This window comes from Chinchilla lanigera, unplaced genomic scaffold, assembly GCF_000276665.1.
Source record: "Chinchilla lanigera isolate Chin_1 unplaced genomic scaffold, ChiLan1.0 scaffold00015, whole genome shotgun sequence".
Lineage (NCBI taxonomy): Eukaryota > Metazoa > Chordata > Mammalia > Rodentia > Chinchillidae > Chinchilla > Chinchilla lanigera.
In genome coordinates this window covers 16,143,383-16,166,176 of record NW_004955416.1, presented here as the reverse complement: position 1 = coordinate 16,166,176, position 22,794 = coordinate 16,143,383, and the positions used below count along the sequence as shown (strand labels likewise).

Below are 22,794 nucleotides of genomic sequence, written 5' to 3'. Positions count from 1 at the left end.
ATCCCACATCCTATGCCCAGTCTCAGGTGAATGCAGGACCCAATCCCTGGCCAGCCAAGGTGGCCAGATGTTCTTCTTGCTGCCTGCCATGGAAGATCAAATGGCACAGCCTGCATATGGGTGTGACTCCCACCAAGCTCGCATGCGCATGAGCCCGGTGCCCATGGGGCAGTCAGGCCCACACTAGGCCGGGTGCAGGGGCGGCCATACACCTCACAGGCGTGCTCTGTCTTCAACAAGGGGCTCCAGCCGCAAAGGTTCAGGAAGGGACAACATTCAGAGGCCATGTACATCTCACTTCATCCCCACAGCAGGCCATCCATCCCATCAGCACTTTAGATGTAAGGAGACTGAGCCTCCCAGAGGCCGAATAACTAGGCCAAGGTCACATGCTCATGTGTTGGTATCAGAGCTATGACTGAACAAGATCTGCCTGACCCCAAAAGCAGTCTCTTCCCCACACACAGCACTGCCTTCCCAGTCCTATAAGTGGTTGGCCTCTGGGAAGCTGAGGCAGGAAATTGCAAGCTCAAGCCCAGCCCAGGCAACTCAGTGACTTAGCAAAAGCATGACACAAAATTTAAGGGATTGGGCTTCAATCCAATCCAATCCCAGTGTGAAGGCCTTGAGTTCAATTCCCAGTGCAGGAAAAAAGAGAGAGAGAGACCGCAAGGCGGGATATGTTTGTTAATGAAATGGTCCTAACAACAAGAAATGACAAGGGGCAAAGGCAGAAAGGAGAGTTTCAGCCCAGGGTTCCAGGGAAAGTTTCCAGAGGGTGGCGTTTGTGCAGAGCCTCAGAGAAGGTCAGGTGCTGAGTACGTTCTGAGGAGATCCAACTGCCTGAATGAAAGGAAGAGAGAGCACAGGGCCAGACCCCAGCCTGGGGCCTGAACAGCTCCCAGCTAGAAGATAAGGCCAAGACTACATTAGCGGAGGGGACTGAGCAGCCAGGGTCCAAGTATGACCTGCAGGTAGGACACCCCGCCCCCCATATATTACTTTCTTTCTCCCAGTTCCACCATCTGGGCCTGGCACCGCCCCTAACACCTCCCGACTCTCCAACTGCCCCCATTTCAGACATGAATAATCATGCAGCCAGTTTAGTAGGTCATGGTGATGACCCCAAGCCCATGGGCTCCTGGGTGCTGCCTCTGGGTGCAGCCTCCTCTCCTTCCCCGCCATGAGGGGCCCCTTCCTCCCCTTTGTGGGCTCCTCTGCCGTAGCACAGAGCTGCAGGAGGCAAATCCTAGACCAAAGTTGAAGGATTTCTTCACAGCATCCCTACCCACAGCCAATGCCTTCCTCAGAGGACGCCCTGAATTACCAAGGAAGAAGGAAAATACTTCATAGAACTTATTTTAAGGTGTTTCTGTGATGAGGGAGCAGGTGATAAATTTTGAATACAGAAATCAAAGATATGGAAAAAGATTAGAGAAAATAAGGACTTGGTGAAAGGAGAGAGAGAAGGAAAGATGCAGAATATTAGCATCCATGAAAGTTACCCTCACAGTTTTCCTGGGAGTAAGTCTTGCGTTATGATTCCAGTGTACAGATGGGACAACTGAACTCCGCCCTCAGGAGAGCTCCCCAGTGATCAGGGCAGAGCGAGCACCGGAACCAGCTTCCTGGATGCCCCTTGCCACACTCTCACCGTGTCTAGAAAGGATGTGGGAGATTCCAGCTGCACTTGGGGCCACTCCAGCCAGATGTGCCCCTGGTCCTTTTTCTGGCCTGGATCCTTGGCAGAGAGCCCCTGAGGGAATGAACCATTGTCCTCTGTTCTGAAGGAGCCAGCACAGCCACTGGGTCCACTGCATTCTGTGGGAAAATGTACATAGGAGGTGAAAAGGTGACAATTACGGATACAAGTAGCCAAGTAGATGCCCCAGGAGAGAGACTAGAAGAAAAGATACCAAAGCACGAGTGATGATCGGGTTAGAAGACCATAGTTACCAAGTGTTTGGGAGAGTGGTGATGTGGCTTTGGGGACAAAAACAGTTTTATTCTTTCTGGAAAATCATCTAGCCCAGCCCTCCACCTGGGACAGGAAGCCTCTAAACTCTCTTCCAGGCCCGTTCAGGCCTGCTGGGCAGGAGGCGAGAGGAATCGGCAAGAATGTGCCAGTGGGTTCCTATCCAAGAGCCACAGCCCGCACTGGAGCCCAGAGGACTGACTGGCGCCGTGTCTCACTCCGTCTGTGAAGTGGCTGTGGGGTGGGTCCTGTGTGACTGAGCAATAGGTGCCCCAAAGGGACCAGGACCTGCACCCCAGGCTCTCCGCCGCACATGTTGCCAGGGAGGAATCCAGGGCAAGTGGTGAACTACACGCTCAGCCCCGTGGTTGGCTGAGGCCAAGGCTGTGATCAAGTAGACAACCATAGCACGGGGTTTGGCTGATGCGAAGGTGACGGGTATCCCTGCCCCCAGCTGTGAGGCTCCCACACGCTTGCACACACACACGCAGCTTGCTCAACAGGAAAGCCTGTGCACGCCTGCTCTCCCCTCCCGTGCCTCCTGATAATGGTCTCTGGAGGAAGCCATCTCCTTAGTGACCACCTGGTCCCCACCACGGAGCCACGGCCCGGCCCACACCAGCTTCCTCTCCCCACTTCCCTCACTCTCCACGCCAGTCCCGCCCCAGGCCTCAGTCCCTCAGCCCTCGGTTTCCCGGTTTCCCCGGGAGAAAGGCCTCCCTGTCTGGCCTGCCTGCCCCAGCCACCTCCCCCTCGCATAAAAACCTCACTGAGTCTCCGAGACGCTGGAACCCAGACAGAATGGAATTTCTCCCTATTTTCTTTACAGCTGAGAAAACACACACAAACACAAGAGCATATTTATTGCAATATTTCTAGCCCGAAGTTTGTCTTTAAAAAGAAGAAATAAAATTAGTTTCTTTGCCTGTTCCACGGCCACCCCCGCTCCTCCCAAACCCCTTTGTGCTCCTCCCCCATTTCCTGGTCCAGGCCAGGGAGAAAAACTGCAGCGGCCCAAGTCCATGGGCAGCACCACCTCCCCAGACAATGCAGGCCTGTTCTGAGCGGGAACCGGACACACAGCTCCCAGGGCCAGGACTCGGAGAGAAGAGGCGGGCCAGTGTCTGAGTGCAGGTCCCTGAGCTCCAGGAAGAAAGGGTCTCGGCAAGGTCGCACTCCACCCCAAGAGAGCACCTTACTCTCCGGCCACCCACCCCACTCCAGGGACCCTGTTCCCAGCCATGGCTGGTCACACTGGGCTCTCATCAGAGCCTCTGGCTCAGTGGACCCCCGGGGGCCAGACCCAGAGCCCCAGAGATGTTTTTTAAAGGCAGCATCTGAGCAGAAAATCCCTGGAGGAGAAGTGAGGGGCCACTTCCCAGAACCAGGAGACTTTCCAGACTTCCTGTGCTGTGAAGCTGACCCAAACCTGCACAGATGAACGTTTCATTTCTCTGGTGACCAGTGTCTGCTGCCTGAGGGGAGGGTGGGTGGTAGGAAGACGTCAGAGTCAGTGGGCAGGAACGATCACCAGAACCTGGGCCCGGTGTTTCTGGCTGGGAATACCAGTGACCCCTACCTCCCCTGCTCTTGAGGTGCTTCCTCATCCCCAGATCAATCCAGCCCCAGCTGAAGGTGACTGGACCAAAAGCAGCCCCTGCTGGGCCACCAGACTTGGAGGCAGCCAAGTCTGGGACTGCGGCTGCCCTGTAAGCCCCGACTCCCCTTCTTCGGCCTCTGTCCATGGCCCCCAGGCCTGCTTCTTCTGGGCCACAAACTCTCCTTCATCCAGAAGCAAACACTCCTGCTAGAGAGGAGGGCAAGGCACAGTGGGAGCCAGGGCGGGTGTGCCTGACAGAGCAACCCGGGGCCTAACCAGGCACAGGCTATGGAGGGCAGGTCCTGGGTGTATGCAATGTGACTGCCTCCCTCCAAACCAGGGGTCCAGCCCAAAGCCTTGGTCATTTCCACAAACAACCAGGGTGACACCACTGCCCTGGCTGATGGCTCATAAATTCATCGGGGTCTTCTGGAAGTTTGCCAGGGCCAGCCAGGTGCAGCCAGAGTCCCAGTGGTGCAGGGAACACTCTCTTCATAGTTATCGTCCCCGATCTGTGTACACACCATGACGGTCATTCAGCAGCTGGCAGCAAGGAGTTTGTCTTTCTTACTCACATGAAGTCCTGTTTGGGCCACCAGGCGGGCCACAGGACTCCCACTTCACTCCTAAATTACTGATCTCTTCACCTCAAAGCTTATCCAGAGTCTCCCCGGCTTGAACCAGGACCTGGAATCTCACCTGAAACTGTGGCAGGGAAGCAGCCCCTGGATTTGAAGTTGGTGGCAGGCCCAGGTGTCATCAGGAAGCTGGGCCACTTGTCACTCCTGTGGGCCCGGGTAACACAGAGTCAGGTTTCTCTTTGGACCCTTCATCATACATATATATTTGAAACATATGGGGGCTGGGGATTTAGCTCAGCGGCAAAAGCGCCTGCCTGGCAAGCGCAAGGTCGTGAGTTCGGTTCCCGGAGAAAAACCAAAAAAAAAAAAAAAAAAAAAGAAACGTATGAATGAATATTTAATTTAAAAAAAATTACAGTAAAAGGTGCATTGCCAAGAACAATGGGGCAAGTGTGTTGGAAGCAAGGGGGTATGTTGAGCATTGGGAGTGCGTCTTACTATGATAATGTGTCTTACCATGATAATTTTTTATTTAAACATTTACAATATGTTTTAACCACCATATACATTATACATATTTTAACACCTCTCTTATGTGAGATGTGTTTCAGAACTGCATCCTTGGCAATGCTGTCATCGTGTGAGCCTCACAGAGTGCACTGATAGGGACCTTGGCTGGCACAGGCCCGTCACTCTCTGTGGCCTCTCAGTGTGACCAAGAGTCACAGTAGAGACAAGGTGGAGCTGTGAGTGGAGGCAGATACCTGTAATCCCAGCACTCGGGAGGCTGAGGCAGGAAGATCACAAGTTCAAGGTCAGCCTGAACTCCACAGGGAGACCCTGCCTCAAAAAAGCACAAGGTGGATGAGGCTGCCACCGTGTACCATAGCAGACTGTTTTATAGTAAACTTGTTTGATAAGTTGAAGAAGAACATGCCAAAATAATGACAGAAAGTATAGTATAGGAAATACCTAAACCAGTGAGCTGGTCGTTTCTTATCATTACCATAGATATTTTCCTGTGCTATACTTTTATACAGCTGGCAACACAGTAGATTTATTTACACCAGGAACTACCATCAGATGTGGGGCCTCTCACTGACGGAAACATTGTTATATGGCACATGACTCCGTGTGTGTGTGTGTGTGTGTGTGTGTGTGTGTGTGTGTGTAAGAAACAGACAGAGAGATTATAAGGAATTCATTCACACAGTGATGGAGGCTGGCAGGTCCCAAATTCTGAAGGTGACTTGGAAAGGTGGAAACCCAGGAGAGCTGTTTGAGTCTGAAGGGAAGAAAGAAAAAAAACAAAAAACCAATATCCTAGCTTGAAGACCATCGGAGAAGAACTTTCTCTTCTTCAGGGAAGGTTTGTGTTTTGTGCTATTCAAGCCTTCACCGGATGAGACGAGGCCCACCCACGAGGGAGAGGGGATCGTACTTTACTCAGTCTACTAATTCACATGTTCTCATTCAGAAGCCTCCCAGACACACCGGAACAGTGTTTGACCGAATGTTCAGGGTCCCTATGGCCCGGGAAAGTTGACAACTAACACGAAGTATCGCAGGATTCGTTCCAAAGAGTGCTCACTGGCAGGGAGGTGGGAGGTCAGGTCCATCAGCACAGTGCCTGGAATTAAATGCAGAAATCAGTGAAGGTTCTGTGAGGAAAGAGATGTCTTCTCCAAGAACAGTCTGGGTGTGATTGCTGGGCCTGGGCACATCGTAGTTCCCGTGACCCTCTTCCATGTCACCATGCCCCAACAGCCCCAGTGACACCTCTGCCTGCTTCTTTCAGGTGAACTATGACCACTTTACTCTTCATTTTTGTGACTCTGAGGGTCATCACGGCTGTCATCTCAGAAGAAGCTTCAGGTAAGGACATTCCCACATGTAACCTATTTATACAGTAGGTGCTGAGCGCTAGGTTCTGAGTCCTGGGTACTGAACCTGGTGCTGCTAGTCTCAGGGGCACAGTTTCCCTTTCCCTCACCTTTTCCTGGCCTCGCTGCATTGGGAGAGCCTTGCTCAGAACATTGGCTCCTGGCCACCTGCCCTGCAGCAAGGACACAGGGGGAGAGCTCCTGGCTGGACCTCTACCCAGCACCTTTCTCCTGAGGTCTCACCTTGCACTGTACACACAGCTCAGGGCGGGACACAGACAGAGCAGCAGAGATGAGGCTTCCAGGGCAGAGCTGGGAGCATCAGAGAAGTCCCAAGTGATGTGATGGTCTCGGCTTTCTCCACAGTCTCAGCTGGTCTCACACACAGGGCAGGCACCTGCTCCATTCCTGATAGCCAAACCCTAACCCAAATGAGCAAGGCAACTTCCATGGACCCCAAAGTGGAATGAATCTCCCTTAGACCAGACACAGGAGACTCCTCTGCAGGACGCTGTGACGTAGGGCCCTCTCCTGCACTGGCCCTCACCCAAAGTGCTGGTCTGCAGGCCAATGGGATAGGTCCACCACACTGGGGGTGCTGGATGCCTGAATTCTCTGCCACATGGCCCCTGGCCACTTCAGGGTTCACCATGGGACCCTCCTGCCCTGGTGTGATGCCTCACTCCACCCCCAAAGCCCCAGGGAAGGGCTGAGGAGTAGCTGTTTGCATGGGATACAGATGGAGCAGGCATGGAGGGTGGAGAGCACCCAGCATGCGCACAAGTGCAAGGTCAGTGGGCCACTGAGATGTGCCCCCCATCCAGTGCAAGGTCAGTGGGCCACTGAGATGTGCCCCCCTCCTCCTCCACCAGGCCCCCCATCCCAATACAAAGCTCTAAGGAATCTAGGAATGCTAAGTTTGAATCTGGCTGTTTAGGTCGTTTTGAAAAGTACCATTGCCAATTAGGAAGATCCAACATCTTTTATTTCACAACCAGCTGACATGATTCATCACTCATGGTCTGCGGCCCCCCCATTTGTACAGTTGCTCTGAGTCCCACAGATACCCAGCCCCGGCCGAGCATAATGGTGCACGGAAAACTGGAAGCAGGAGGCTCACAAGTTCAAACCCAACCTGCGCAATTTAGAGACTTAGCAGGACCCTGTCTCAAAATAAAAAATAAAAAGTGCTGGAGAGGTAGCTCAGCACAAAGGTCCTGGATTCAATCCCCAACATCACAAAAAACAAAACCCTTCCCATCCCTTGGAGGTGGAGTGTCCGTACCAGTGAACGACTAGGGTTGGTTGATCGCTTTAACAGCTGCCCAGCTGGGCTCTGCAGTGACCTTGAACTGTTCCGTGTGACCCACCACTGCAAAGCTAAGCTGTGACCAGTGGTGCCAGGGCTGGGCATTTAGATGGAGGTGTTTGTGGCCAGGGTAGGGGAGCCTGTCCAGACATCAAAGACCACAGCTGGACTCCACACCTTCCTGCTGCCCCCTCAAACACCTGAAGTGTTTTGACTTCTGCCCATAGGTGCTCCTGAAAGACAGGGTTCCATAAATTTAGGACCCACCATGAAAGGTGCTACTTTTGGGGAAGCGGTTTCTCTCCCATGCCAGGCACACCTTTTCCTTCACACTGGACTTGGTAAACACACTGCCGCTTCCCTGCCAATGCGCCCCACAATTTTTGTGGAGTCGATTCTCCCCCACTCTGTGACTCCCACTGCACTGAAATGTCTGCTCCCCTTGACATTTCTTTACCCAGTTCCCCACCCAACACCCTAAGCAGATGTCCCCAAAAAGGACACATCCGTGAAGTTTTGTGCCTCAGCTTTAAAAGTTTGGTAGAATATTTTCATACTCCACAAAAGTTTTTTAGACCCCAATATAATCCTTTTCCAAAATCTTAAAGTCAAGCTATCACTCCCGAAGATGGGTCCTGTTTATCCTATGGTTTGGGTTCCCTGGGGAACCTCAGTTCGAGAAACAGAGGCTGTCAGGGCTGTGGCATCTCCTCCCCCTCCTCTGGAATGCTTTCCTGGCTGTACAGTTTGTGTCCTGAGGTCTTACCAAAGGCATAGCAAGGCTTCCTGGGGATTCCCAGCTGCTGCCATAGACGCAGCGCATGCATGGCATTTTGCCTTTTCAGGGCCACTAGGAGAGCCCAGGTAGTCTCCTCGGGGTACTAACAGGTCTGTCATCACCCCACCTTCTCCAGCAGACCATGACAACGCACTGAGTGTGAGCATCCCCCAGCCATCCCCGATGAAGGTCCTCCTGGGGACCTCCCTCACCATCCCCTGCTACTTCATCGACCCCATGCACCCTGTGACCACCGCCCCCTCCACTGCCCCCCTCTCCCCGAGGATCAAGTGGAGCCGCATTTCCAAGGAGAAGGAAGTGGTCCTGCTGGTGGCCACTGAGGGGCATGTGCGGGTCAACAACGCCTACCAGGACAGGGTCTCGCTGCCCAGCTACCCAGCCATCCCCAGCGACGCCACCTTGGAAATTCAGAACCTGCGCTCCAACGACTCTGGGGTCTATCGCTGCGAGGTGATGCACGGCATCGAGGACAGCGAGGCCACCCTGGAGGTCGTGGTGAAAGGTGAGGGTGCCCCGCGGGGACAGCACTTCCCCTGCAGGGAGAGCTAGGTGAGGTCCTCACTGTGAGAACCGGACAGGCTGGCACCTCAGTCGAGAGGCTCAGCCTGTCTGTGACACGGGGCTGGTAATACTGTTCTCTCTGGACTTTTGGGGGGACTAAATGCTCTCTGGCCATGGTCACAGGGAGACGGCAGATTGTGCTTCATGATAAAACCAGTGGTTCAGCGGGCTTTAATGATTGTGTTCGTTTTGCCAATAAGCAAACTGAGGTTAAATGATTTGCCTCAAGTCACCCTAGAAATAGGTCAGGTATCTTTTACCTCCTCCTCCTCCTCTTCCTTTTCCTCCTCCTCTTCCTCTGCCTCCTTCTCTTTCTCTTCCTCCTCCTCCAACCCCTCATTCTCAATTCCGGAAGCCAGAAGACACCCTTGGGCTCCTTTCTCTAGCAGGATGACCCTGGGTTGAAGGTGCAGGGGACCCTGAGTGTCTCCTTCCCAATAAACAATCTGGGATCCTGGAGTGACAAGAAACTAATAAGGGGGTAGATTTTCCTTTACTTCAAAGACCTTCCTGATTATCAGAATTATTGGAAGCACTCAAAAAGAAAGGCCTTGTGAGGTCGTGAGTTCCCTGTAACTGGGAGTATTCCAACAAGGTGACAAGGACCACATGCAAAGGTGGAGAGGAGTCCATACACCTAAGGGTCCTCTGACCGTTGCTGTGACTCTGAGGGGCCTTGTGACCAGAGCTGCCCCTGACCAGCTCTCTCACCGGATGCTTCTGGCAGGCATCGTGTTCCACTACAGAGCCATCTCCACGCGCTACACCCTCGACTTTGACAGGGCCCAGCGGGCCTGCCTGCAGAACAGTGCCATCATCGCCACGCCTGAGCAGCTACAGGCCGCCTACGAGGACGGCTTCCATCAATGCGACGCAGGCTGGCTGGCTGACCAGACTGTGCGGTGAGTGACCACCCACCGGGCCAGCAGAGGAGCTCAGGGCTCGGCCAGCTCAGAGGCCACAGCACAGAGGGGCTGGCGATGGAGCGCTGACCAGCACTGGGCTTGTGCCAGCATGACACTGCCAGCCTAGGTTAGGGGCTAGATCATGCCTGGGTCAACACAAGGCTCCATCCCCCACCCTGCTCATTCTCTCCAGATGGAGGAGTGGCCACCATTCGTTGCTCTCCTGCCCGCTGTTCCTTTTGCCAAGGCTTCTTCACTTACGGCTCTGGTTTGATTTGGTTTGGTTTGGTTTTGATTGATTCAGTTTTGTTTGGGCCCTGGAACTGAATCCAAAGCCTTCACACTGAGCTACATCTACAGCCTTTTAAAAATCTTTTATTTTGACACAGGGTCTCACTAGGTTGCTAAGCTACCCAAGCTAGGCTCAACCTTGTGATCTTCCTGCCTCTGTCTCCTCCAGAATCCTGTGATTACAGGCATGTGCCACCGCACTGTTTGTTTTGCTTTTTGACTTTGGAATTTTATGTATTTTTGTAAATCACCTTATGTTCTTCTTGTTTCTAATACAAGACATGCATATGTAGGCCTCTGATAGAATATGTTTGGCACCAATAAGGATTCAGTAAAGGGCCGCCTGCTTTCGCTGCCTAGTACTGTACCTGTAGAAGCAGACAGGGCAGGCTTCAGAGCAGACACGGTCAAATGCAATCGATGCTCCGGTGCCCTTCCTCCTGCAAGGGACAAAGCTACAGGGAACAGACCATGGACGTCCCTCTGTCTCAGGGTCACAGTCCACTTGGGATCCCTGACAGGTACCCCATCCACACTCCCCGGGAAGGCTGCTACGGAGACAAGGACGAATTTCCTGGCGTGAGAACCTACGGCATCCGGGACACCAACGAGACCTATGACGTGTACTGCTTTGCCGAGGAGATGGAGGGTGAGGCTGCCCCGCCCAAATCCTCCTCTGCCATAAGGGGCTCGGGGGTGCTACAGTCTGGCTCCCTCTCTGTCCACCAAGGAGAGGGCCTCAGTGACCCCAAACATCTGCAAACTGTCTAGTGTCACTACTGGGCCCAAAAGCCCCTATCAAGGGAAGACTTTCACCTTGCATTGCTCCTCCCAGCCAGGACCCTGGTCTCTCTGACCATCTGGTGTACTGTGCTTTCAAAGCCCTGTTTTCCCATTGGACTTACAACTTTAAGGATTTGCTTTGAACCGGCAAAGTTTTGACGCATAGGAAGGCGCCCCTAGTGGTGGAAAACTGAGCAGCAAGCGGCTGGGCAAAGATGCTTTTAACCAGATTTTCCTCCAGAATTTAACATTTGTTCCCCGCATTGCCATTTTGGCTGCCTTCCTCTTGGTCCCCCCGTTTTAGGACATTAATGCTGTTCTGCCCCCAAAAGCCCAAAAAAAGATGGAAAATGGGAAATTAAGGGCAAGATACGGACTTGTAGGTTCAAACCTGGAGGGAAAATGTGGGTCACTGGGGGCCCAGGCCAGGGAAGGTGGGAGGGAGGCTTCACCAGGCCACCCGTGTCCTGCCCAGGTGAGGTCTTCTATGCGACGTCCCCAGAGAAGTTCACCTTCCAGGAGGCCGCCAGCGAGTGCCGACGGCTGGGCGCCCGCCTGGCCACCACGGGCCAGCTCTACCTGGCCTGGCAGAGTGGCATGGACATGTGCAGCGCCGGCTGGCTGGCCGACCGCAGCGTGCGCTACCCCATCTCCAAGGCCCGGCCCAACTGCGGAGGCAACCTCCTGGGCGTGAGGACTGTCTACCTGCATGCCAACCAGACCGGGTACCCCGACCCCTCATCCCGCTACGACGCCATCTGCTACACAGGTAAGGGCCGGGGATGTAGCTCAGTGGCACAGCACTTGCCTGGCAAGCACAAGATCACGAGTTCAATTCCTGGTACCAAAAAAAAAAAGCACAGGTAGGGCTGGCACCAGGGCAGGAAGGTACTTACCTCCCTGACATCGGGTCCCAGAGGAAGAGAAGGTCTTGGAAAGGGAAGATTGGACTTAGTTTACCCCTTCAAGGGACCTATGGGTCCCTGAAGCCTATGTTGTATCAAACCTGCCCCCCATTTTTGCTGGCTCCTAAAGCAGAGACACAGGAAGCTATGGCATGTCCGGTCCTGTCTCGTCAGAGCCACACAGAACAAGGTGAAAAGCATGCACTTTGGAGTCTGTGTTTTCTCAGGCTTTAGTTACAGCTCTGCCACCTCTGACCATGCGTCACCCTCTGTGTACTAGAGAAAGGGTTACCCCATGAAGATGGTGAGACCATGAGCCCATAAGTAGGCACTATTATCTGCCATTTTAAATTGAATTAAGCCAGCCATTGTGATGTATGTTTGTAATCTCAGCACTCTGGGAGGCCGAGGCAGGAGGATCAAAAGTTCCAGCCTAACCTCAGCAATTTAGCAACTTAGCAAGACCCTGTCTCAAAATTAAAAAAAAAAAAAAAGCCTAAGATTGTAGCTCAGTGTGAAGACTCTAGGTTCAAACACCTGTACTGCAAGTAAATAAAAAATATTGAGAATAAATACATTGAGTTAAAGGGCCTAAGTGTTCTTGAAAGAAAAGAGAAAGTTAGGGGTTTTATTATGAAAAAGTAGAATAAATTTTTAAAAATAATTTTTTTCTTATGTTTAACATACACTAGATAATAAGCTTATTTTTGGAGAAAAATGAACAACATAGATGATGAGTTTCATAATTTTTTCAACAGAATTGGTGATAATGACAGGTCACTTCGTGTTTCAGGTGCACAGTTTAATCTTACACAAAGAGGGTTAATTTTGCAAAAATAACTAGGATTCCTTTCCCTGCACAGCCTCTCTTAAACTTTTGATAGTCTAACCCCTCTTCAGAAGGATCACCTCATGCATTTCCGCTTTATTAATTAACTGGCTTATTTCTTATAGCCCCTCTCATTTGTCCAGGACCAGGAGGAGGTTGAGGGTTCTCCAACACCACCTTCATCCATTTCATGAACTATAGCTTCTGCAAGATCTGACAATTTCGCTTTATAACTGATTTATACTGGTCAGTGGGGATGGCCAGTTGGGTGTGGAGGGGCTCCCAAGGTGGATCACATGGGCAGCAGGCTAGGGACTCATTTTTGTAAACAATATGCTGATTGGCTGATCTTTTGCAAGTATCTGCTGGTTCAGCCAATCCCAGTTTGAAAATATTTGCTGGGGAAAACTGCATCTGTACTGAAGCTGTATGGACTGTTTTTCTTGCTGTCATTCCTTAAACAACACAGCAGCCACTGACATCACATTTATGTTGTATTAAGTATTGTCAGTAGTCTAGAGATGATTGAAAGGATAGGAGAGGGTGTGCAGTCGGTTCTGTGCAAATAGGGACTTGAGCATCTCTGAAGATTTTGGTGACAATTTGAGGCCCTGGAATTTGTCCCTGTAGATACCAGAGGGCAACTGTGGTCAGATAGCTGAGGGCAGGTGCGGGCTGCGCAAAGTGCCCAGCGGCCCAGTAGGGAAGCGGGTGTGATGGAATGGTTAAAGCCTGCTTTGGTGCCCTGGCCCAGGTGAAGACTTTGTGGACATCCCAGAAAATTTCTTCAGTGTGGGTGGTGAGGAGGACATCACCATCCAGACGGTGACCTGGCCCGACATGGAGCTGCCTCTGCCCCGAAACATCACAGAGGGAGAAGCCCGTGGCAATGTGATCCTCACCGTGAAGCCCATCTTTGAGGTCTCCCCCACCGACCTGGAGCCCGGGGAGTCCTTCACGTTTGCCCCTGACATGGAGGTCACGGCCTTCCCTGAGGCTGAGAATGGGACTGAAGAGGTCACCAGACCCTGGGGCTTTCCTGAGGAATCCCGCCCTACAGCCTTCACCAGTGAGGACCTGGTCGTGCCAGTGACCATTGCCTCAGGGGCAGCCGAGGTCCCTGGGCAGCCCCATCTTGCGGGTGGTAAGTACCCACTCCTGGTGGGATGCCTTGAGCAGGCCTAGAGGTGAGAAGCCATCTGGCTGCACTCGCAGCTTCCCCTGGGGCCTGGGACCGGCTTATCCTGTCTCCAGCTTTTCTTTCCTGTCTGTAAAACAAAATGAGGTGTGTCTTCAGCGTGTACCCACTTGGGGCTGGCCCTCAGCTGCAACCATCTATCTTGCCACTCTCTCCCACCTGCCAGGCCTAAGCATGCTTCTCGGAACCTGGGGGTGGAAGAGAGTCTTGTAGCTGAGTAAAGGCCACACCAGTCATGTCCACTATTTTGTCACAAGCCATTAATCTCCAATGAAGTCCTACGTGGAGACCGGGACATGTGAGATGTGACTGAGATACACTGCAAATGTTTAAATGTTTTAAAATTTTATTACAGTGAAAGACACATTGCCTTTAATCTCCCTCAGATACTTCCCCTTGATTCAGACACACATCCCATCATTCTTGCCACTTTCAGAAGCAGGTCTGGAAGTCCTCTTTCCTGAGGGTCTTTAGTTGTACAGTCATAGATGCCTCAGTGTCCTGATTTGATTCCAAAAGTTTACCTTTCATAATCATTTTGACCTTGGGGAAGAAAAAGAAGTCGAACAGTACCCAATCTAGTAAATAAGGTGAATCAGGACATATCATAATGTTCTTAGGAGCCTGCCTTTCTGTTGGATGGCGCTCAGCAGCATCATTTTCCATGTTTTTTATCACACCTCATAGAGACACTCAGGAAAGAGGACTTCCAGAGCTGCTCCAGAAAGTGGCAAGATGATGGGATAAGCGTGTCTGAAGTGAGGGGGAGTTTTTGGAGGGGGATTATTGGCAATATGTCCTTTACTGTAACACTTTTTTTCCATTTAACCATTCACCATATATTTTGATCACCCCTTACAAGTCAAGCGAATAAAAGCATCACAGATCTAAGTAGAGGGGAGAACTGGGGCTCCTCCTATCTGAGCCTCCTCCCTGACCCATCAGGCACTGCCCCGAAGTAGCCCCACTTAAAAACCTGGGTGACCCCCGAGGCCTCTCCCTGCCCATCCTCCATTGCCAGGGCAAAAATCAGCAAATTGTAGTCAATGGCCAAACCCAGCTGTTCCAGTCTGGCTGTGAACTATGAAAGGATTTTATGCTCCTAAATAGTTGGGGCGGGGGGTCAAAAGCATACATGTGACACATGAAAATTAAATGAAATTCACATTTCAGTGTCCACAAATAAAATATGATTGGAACGAGCCATACCCATCTGTTAATGGGTGGCCTGTGGCTGACTTAGGACAATCGCAGCAGAGTGGTTAGGACAGAGGCTGTACGGCCCCCAAGGCCTGAAACAGTTACTGTGTGGCCCTGCGGAGAGGGCGCCCTGGTCCTTGTGCCGGTACATGTTTGGAGAGCTGGGATGTCCTGTGGCTGTTCCCCAAACTGAAGTCCATGAGCAGGAAGGACGCTCTGGTGTGGCCTCCTTCAGGATTTTGGTGGCATGCCAGGGGAGGAGCAGACAGGCAGTGCCATCTGCCCTCCCACCCTCGGTGCCACAGAATCAGATTTCAGCCCAAACTGCCCAGTCAAATCCAACACATTGGAAGGGAGGGGCTGGGTTCAGGACGGTGCATGGGCAGCTGGAAGTGACCTCGGCTCCTCTCCCCTCTGCGTCCCCCAGGGGTCGTGTTCCACTACCGGCCGGGCTCCACCCGCTACTCGCTGACCTTCGAGCAGGCGCAACAGGCCTGCCTGAATGCGGGGGCTGTCATGGCCACCCCAGAGCAGCTGCAGGCTGCGTATGAGGCAGGCTACGAGCAGTGCGATGCTGGCTGGCTGCAGGATCAGACCGTCAGGTAAAGGGCCACCCACTCCCCTCTAGCCCCCCACCTCCAGGGGCCAGGCTGAAGGAGCCCTGGTGGGTACTACACCCAGCACCTTGTGGACTAATTGGCCCATGAGTGACTCCATGGTCACCCATTTCTCCCTAAATGTCCCTGTAGAACAGAAGCCTAGTCTGAAAGGTCAGTGAGGGGCACTGAATTAAATTTTAGGTCATTGTCCCCCAAGGGACATACAGAGGAGGCCCCTACTCTAGATATTCCCTCCTGTAACCCCATGGTCCCTTCCAGTGTGACCCAGTGCCCTCCAGGGTAGCAGGCTCTCTTCTTAAGCAAGGACCCCCCCCCCCGCTGTGTCTGGTTTGAATCCCATCAGACACCCCAAGACACACCCTGTCCACCTCCCTGCACCCTGAAACCCCCAGAATGGGCACTCAATCTCCCATCCCACCCTCCTTTGCAGGTACCCCATTGTGAGCCCACGGACACCTTGTGTGGGTGACAAGGACAGCAGCCCCGGGGTGAGGACCTACGGAGTGCGTCCGTCCTCAGAAACCTATGATGTCTATTGCTACGTGGACAAGCTTGAGGGTAAGGCCATGGTCTCACTCCCAGCCCTAGATCGGCAGGGAGAGGGCGAGCAAGAGGAAGGGAATTAGCACCTCCAGCCCCATTCCCTCACCGCCTTCCAGGAGCAAGGGAGCTGTTTAAGGAAGAAAGGCTAGCTAGCCCCATACCACCAGCCCCTGTCTCTTCCCCCAGAGTTCCAGTGGCTCCCCAGCATTGCAGGACCCCAGCTCCTTGCAAAGCCATAAGTTCTGTGGGTACATAAATCAATCCATTACAAACAAATTTCACATATTGTCTGCTCTTAGAAAGTCCATTGCCCAGGAGCAAATGAAAGGCTCTGAGAAGTTCCACAATAAGAAATCTCTTTACCTCAGTCTGACCGAAGCTCATTCAACTACAAGCCTTTATTTTATTTCGCATCTTTTAATTTCAATGAAAATCACCTGGCAAGGTGGCACACACCTGTAATACCAGCACTTGGGAGGCCAAGGCAGGATTGCTATGAGTCCAAAGCCAGCCTAGACTACCTAGTGAGTTCAAGGCCAGCCTAAACTACATAGCGAGAACCTGTCTCAAAAACAAACAAAAAGAGAATGATCAGGTCACTATATCCCACTGAACACAACTTCAGGAATACTGGGGTTGTGGGAAAATTTCAGCACAGCCACCCTTTGCTGCAGGACTCTGGGCAGGTCACCTAGCCTCTCCAGGCTCAGTTTATTCATCTATAAAATGTACCACATTAGAGGCATGGTTTTTTTGGTATTAAGGGAGATGCATGTGAAAAGTACCTGGCATGGGCAGCTGTTAAACAGTTGTGAGCTGCCCCCTCCCCAGGCAGGCACCTGGGTGCTGTGCTGGGTGCTGGGACCCAACCCTGCTCTTGCTGAGCTCAGAGGGAAGGTTGGTCTACAGCAATCATTGGGCTCCATGGTTTGTGCGACGCTCAGGTTACTGGGATGGGAGGGGCTTAGCCAAAGGTGGGGAGGGGGCACGTGTGATGGAGAATCCAGAAGGAAAGGAAAGAACAGAATCCCTGTCCTGAAGTGTGCCCAGCTCAGCCAGATCTGCTGGGTCATTGCCTCTTACAGCACTGGAAACCCAGAGTCCAGTAAAGCCGAAGGCACCTCAGGGCTCAGCCTAAGGGGTGTGACTGCCCTGGGCTGTGGCAGGTGTCAGCCAGGGCCAGTAGGTTGGGAGCGCTGGGATCTGTGCCCCTGGGGAGCAGGGCTGGACGGTCACACCGCCACCTGTCTCTGTCCCCAGGCGAGGTGTTCTTCGCCACACGCCTGGAGCAGTTCACCTTCCAGGAGGCGCTGGAATTCTGTGAATCCCAAAACGCCTCGCTGGCCTCCACCGGCCAGCTCTACGCGGCCTGGGTGCGCGGCCTGGACAAGTGCTACGCCGGGTGGCTGGCAGACGGCAGCCTCCGCTACCCCATCGTCACCCCACGGCCATCCTGCGGTGGGGACAAGCCAGGCGTGAGGACTGTCTACCTCTATCCCAACCAGACCGGCCTCCCGGACCCACTGTCCCGCCACCACGCCTTCTGCTTCCGAGGTACGCACCCATCCTGCCTCTCCTCCAACACCCCTTCCGCCTGGGGGTGCCTTTCCCGGGAGCCCCTTCCTGGCCCCTGGCTGCCCTCACCGTGCAGCAGGGCAAGGAGGATAAGCGGGGTGACTGTAGCTAGCTTGACTTCAGGCTTTGACCCCAAGGCAAGGTCATCTGTCTAAAGTTCCCAGAGAAAGAGAGGAGCGAGTGAAGAACCTTGCTCTAAAATCAGGACGACCTCGGTTTGAACTGTGCCTCTACTACTTAAGCTAAGTGACCCCGGGCAAGTGACAACCTTTCTGTTCCTCTGCTTCATCTGTAAATGATGATAAAAATAGTTCCTGCTGCAAAGAGTTGCAGACAGATATGAACTGGGATAATGGATATGAAGCATCTGCAATACATACATAGTTTTAATTTGTTCACCCACGTCAAATTCTGTCCCGCTCGTGAACATTTTTGTGATGAGCTTAACCAAGAAAGTATTTTCTCAGCAACAGTAATTCATGTTTTTATTGACCTATGCTATGACATTCTGATGTACCAACCATCATTACCCTTTAGACATTTGAGAATGATGTCATCAAGCAACACCGTGGGCGGCTCAGGGGCAGGGCTAAGGCTTTGCTGGGCTCTGATTGGATGAGTTCTCACAACCTCAAAGTAGGCCCTGGGTGCACAGACCAGAATGTAGAGGTAGAATAATGTGGGCCGTATTTCCCGTATTGTACATCAAAGCTGAGTGTCAGTTGCAACTTCCTGTGAGTCTACAATCATTTCCAAATAATGTTAAGGGAAATAAAAAACCCTGACGGCTCCCAAGTTTCCCAAACTTCCAGGATCACCTCTTACACACCCATTCAGAGTTCCACCCCAATCAACCAGCCTGAAGAAGCCCCCCAGTTCCCTCCCAGAGGATCCCACAATCCTACTTGTGCCCTGGGCAACAAAACCCTGTTAATCAGGTTCCCGGTAAATTTCCTGCCGTGAACCCCCACGCCCCACCCTGACAATCAGTGGACTTGGCTTCTCGAATTACCCTGCAAAGAGGTTCTCTTTCCTTCCTGATTTCCCCCAGTCTCCTACCTCCTCACACACACATCTCAAGCCAGGACAGTTACCCCCGTCAGTGAATCCTGCCTTCACCCCGCCAAACACCAGAGTGGCTGCACGGAATTTAAATACCACCCCCCTGCTTTTGTTCCTGACACTCTGAACATAGTCCCTGTCCCAAGGCAGACCACATCCTACAGTAGCTGAGAACGGGGATGTCACACCAGATGCTTGAATTCAGAGATTAGTTCTGCCACTTCTAGGTCACTGGCCCTGGGCAAGGGATGTAGCTCAGTGGTGAAGTGCCTGCCTGGCAAGCACAAGGCCCTGAGTTTGATTTCTGGTATCAAAAAAGAAAAAAGGCCCCCAGAAAGCCCCTAAGTCACTGGTCCTGGGCAATAAATGTGGCACCGAGGCTCAGTTTCCTAATAAAATGGGAATAATAACATCGTGTACTTGATGCAAGTAGGTCTCATTGACAGAAAGGGCAAAGAGCCATCTCATGGAACTGCAGGTGGCAAGGGGGGCCAGAAGACTCTTACACAGTCTGGTCCACCCCCGGGGCCCCCGGCTACTTTCCAGAAGGTCCCCTCAAGGCCACATCCTCTTTAGGTATTCCAGTGGCGCCCTCTCCAGGAGAAGAGGAGGGTGGCACACCCACACCGCTTGCAGGCCTGGAGGACTGGATCATCACCCAAGCGGTGCCTGGCGTGGCTGTTATTCCCTTGGGGGAGGAGACAACTGCAGTCCTAGACTTCACCACTGAACCAGAAAACCAGACGGAATGGGAGCCAGCCTACACCGCAGTGGTCACCTCCCCTCTGCCAGGTCAGTGTGGCGGGACTCCAGGGCACACCCTGAAGCCACAGACCTCTGTTTGCCTGTGGTGTGCACAGCGGGGTGGTTTATCTCTCTGGGGCCTGAGCTGTGTCTCTAGCCCTGACGCTGGCCTGATGCACTGCTGGGACAACTTTGACCACGTTAGCTGCCCTCTAGGACCTGCCCCAGAGTGATAGGGACAGACTTGTTCATGAAACACACACCCATTTTCTCTGTTCCCTTTCCTTTATTTCTCCTGCACACACCCCCCAGCCCCGGGCCTAGCCGAGTCCTCGGCCACAATGTCCTACACAGGCACCCTCCACCGGGGAAGTTCTCCAAAGAGGGGCAAGAACCAGGGACAGGGTAGTCGTAGGAACCTCTCGCCTTGCCTTTCTCTCCTTCCAGGTCCCTCCTCTGTCCAGGCCTATCCAGAACTTTCTAAACCCTAAATGTCATAATTAAATCAGAAAGACTTCATGAGATGAAAGCCACAGTCCCCAAACCTTGTCAAAAGAGTTCTGTGGCCATGGAGGTTTGGGAAATGCTGGTTTTCCAAAAGATCTACAGGTTTCCTCACTGTGGATGTTCTCAGAGCCTTGGATAGGCTACTGTGCCATATAAGTGCAATAGATCCCCAACGAACCTGCTCACAGGGCCTTTAACAGGTCCCCTCCCCATGGAGTATTGTTAACATCTAGTGACTCCCAGCTTGGGTAACACTGAATTAAAGCAATGTACAGCACTGTGTGTGCCTAGTGGCATCAGCAGCCGGGGACATATGCATGAGAAGGAAAGAGTCTCAGCACTTCCCACCAACCCATGCAGCTGTTCATTCCGCTCATGGCTCCCAAGCCATTTGGCAGTGCCGGCCAATGCTCCAGGTCCTAGGGCTGCAAAGCCTCCCTCTTTACATGCCAAAGGGGAGGAGGAATCTGTAGAGGAGGTGGGATTCTGGCCCCAAGACCTCACCCGGCAGCCATATCTGCCCATGGCCCTTTCCTCTCCCTTTGCCAGGGCAAGAGCAACTGAGTCCTGTCGGCCTGGCAGAGGGTAAGGCAGGGCAAAGGAATCTCGTCACCTCTTGTGGGGAGCTCCCAGCAGCACAATGCCCCAGCACACCTTTTTTTTTCTTTTTGTTTTTTGAGACAGGGCCTCACTGTATAGTTCAGGTTGGCCTTGAGTTCACTATGTAGCCCAGGCTGGCCTCCAACTCATGGCGATCCTCCTGCCTCAGCCACCCCAGTGCTGGGATTACAGTCGTGCACCACCAAGCCCAGCTCCCAGCACACATCTTTAACTTCAGTTCCCACCACCTCACTGGTTCCAGCCACATCTGGGGCCATCTGTGCTATTGTTCATGCTGTGACTTTTTATTTCAATTGCTTTTCTTTTTAAAAAATCATTTAAGGGCCGGGCATATAGCTCAGTGGCGCAAGCACCTGCCTCACAAGCACAAGGTCCTGAGTTCAATTCCTGGTACCAAAAATAAATAAATAAAAAGTAAAAAGTCATTTAAATGTGTTTAACAGAGAACTGTCAGATCATGACTGTAAGTGGTCACGGCAGCCTGCTTCTCATATGTATTTCAAAATGCATAGCTGTGCTCTTCTGTGTACCACTAAACTCCCTCCTCACATCCTCCAACAGTCTTAGAGGGAGACTAGGAGCCTGCCAACCTCTCCAGCACTCCAGTGTACCTGGGAAATAAGCCCCAAAGTACGCACAAGTTTCAAAACCCAGCTAACTGTTTTCTAAATGCCAAAGAAAACCAAACCCAAAGAAAAAAACATGACCATGGTTATTTAGCACGGTAAGGTTTTTCCTTTCTTCTCTATTTTCAAGTCCTCTGTTACAAGGCTCTCGGAACTGAAAAAAGTAAATGCATGTTTACAGATAGCACCATTGGTAGCTGGGAGTAGGGTGTAAGCCTGTAGTCCCAACGTCTGACAGGCTGAGTCAGGAGGATTTCAAGTTCAGCCCAGGGAAACTTTGCAACTTAGCAAGACTCTGCTTTAAAATAAGAAAGGAAAAGGGCAGAGGGGGATGGGGCGCTCAGTGCATAGGCCCTGGGTTCAGTTCCCTGTACTGAAAAGAAGAAAGAAAAGAAATTATAAAACAAACAGCACCAGCTGAGATGGGCGGGTCTCAGCCTCTAGCAAGTATAAAGGAGCTGAGCTTCTGGGTCAGCAAGGTTAGGGCATGGGCTGGGGATTTTCATCTCCATCAACCCCCCAGAGGATGCTGGTCCAGGGACCAGGCTTTGAAAACCACAGCTTTAGATGCAGGAGATGATAATGTACCTGAAGGGGGCTGGGGCCGTCATCAGTGGCAGCCCCATGTCTAGTGGGCTGTGTGGATGTGGCTCCCTAGTGCCTCACAAAGCACAACCTGGATAGCCTGTGGCTCTGACGGCACTGGTGAGAGCTTCCTGGTCCCCTCCCTTCTCCTTCCTTCCTTCCCTGATTCCTTTCTCCCTTCCTTCCTCATTTTCTTCCTAGTTGAGCGTGTTGGTGCACGCCTATAATCCCAGCACTCAGACGGCTGAAGCTGGAGGATTGCTGCAAGTTTAAGGCCAGCCTGGGCTAGATAGTGAGTTCACGGCCAGCCTGAACTGCATAGTGATTCCCTGTCTTAAAAAAACAAACAAAAAACAAAGCTCCTTTTCTTCCTTCTTTCCTCCCTTCTTCCCCAAGACACTTCTGCAATTCCGTTGTAAAGCATCTGAACGCAGCTGTGCTCTTGGAGAAAAGGTTTCCCCAGAGAAGGACAGAGTTCTCCATGCATGGGCTTACACTGGAGGGGAATCACTCCACCCACACCTCACCTGTCTGTCTCCCTTCTTGCAGGGGTCCCATCCACATGGCCTCCCACCAGCACAGCAGCAGAGGAAAGCACAGAGGGCCCCGGGGCAACTGCAGTGCCCTCCGCCTGGGAAGCACCTTCCACCTCAGAGGAGCCATATGTACCTTCACCTGCAGTACCCAGCGCCACCGAGCTGCCAGGCTCCCAGGAGGTATCTGAGGCCCCTGATGTCAGTGGTGACTTCACAGGCAGTGGAGAAGCTCCAGGAGCCACTGCAAGTGGACTGCCCTCTGGAGACCTTGATTCCAGTGGTCTCACCTCCACAGTGGGCTCAGGCTTGCCCTCAGGACATGGAGACAGAATTGAGTGGTCCAGCACTCCTACAGTTGCCGGGTTGCCCTCTGGAGCAGAGGACCTAGAGGGCTCTGTCTCTGGGGTATGGGACCTTAGCAGGCTTCCTTCTGGAAAGGAAGTTCCAGAGACTTCTGCCTCTGGAGAAGGGGAAGTGAGTGGACTTCCTTCAGGAGTAGAAGGTGTAGAGACCTCTGCCTCTGGAGTAGGGGAAGTGAGTGGACTTCCTTCAGGAG

General features: G+C 52.5%; 1 protein-coding gene across 1 annotated transcript in view; it reads left to right on the top strand.

Moving 5' to 3' along the window:
• The window catches only part of Acan (aggrecan), a 60,511-nt gene that overhangs the window by 19,870 nt on the left and 17,847 nt on the right, over positions 1-22,794 (top strand). Inside the window, exons 2-12 of the mRNA XM_005381703.1 lie at positions 5,955-6,031; positions 8,266-8,649; positions 9,436-9,610; positions 10,426-10,553; positions 11,163-11,456; positions 13,176-13,565; positions 15,247-15,421; positions 15,870-15,997; positions 17,243-17,536; positions 19,196-19,411; positions 22,252-22,794. Of these exons, the coding sequence (XP_005381760.1) occupies positions 5,962-6,031; positions 8,266-8,649; positions 9,436-9,610; positions 10,426-10,553; positions 11,163-11,456; positions 13,176-13,565; positions 15,247-15,421; positions 15,870-15,997; positions 17,243-17,536; positions 19,196-19,411; positions 22,252-22,794 (2,797 nt within the window). The 5' untranslated portion in view covers positions 5,955-5,961. The remainder of the gene's footprint in view (positions 1-5,954; positions 6,032-8,265; positions 8,650-9,435; positions 9,611-10,425; positions 10,554-11,162; positions 11,457-13,175; positions 13,566-15,246; positions 15,422-15,869; positions 15,998-17,242; positions 17,537-19,195; positions 19,412-22,251) is intronic.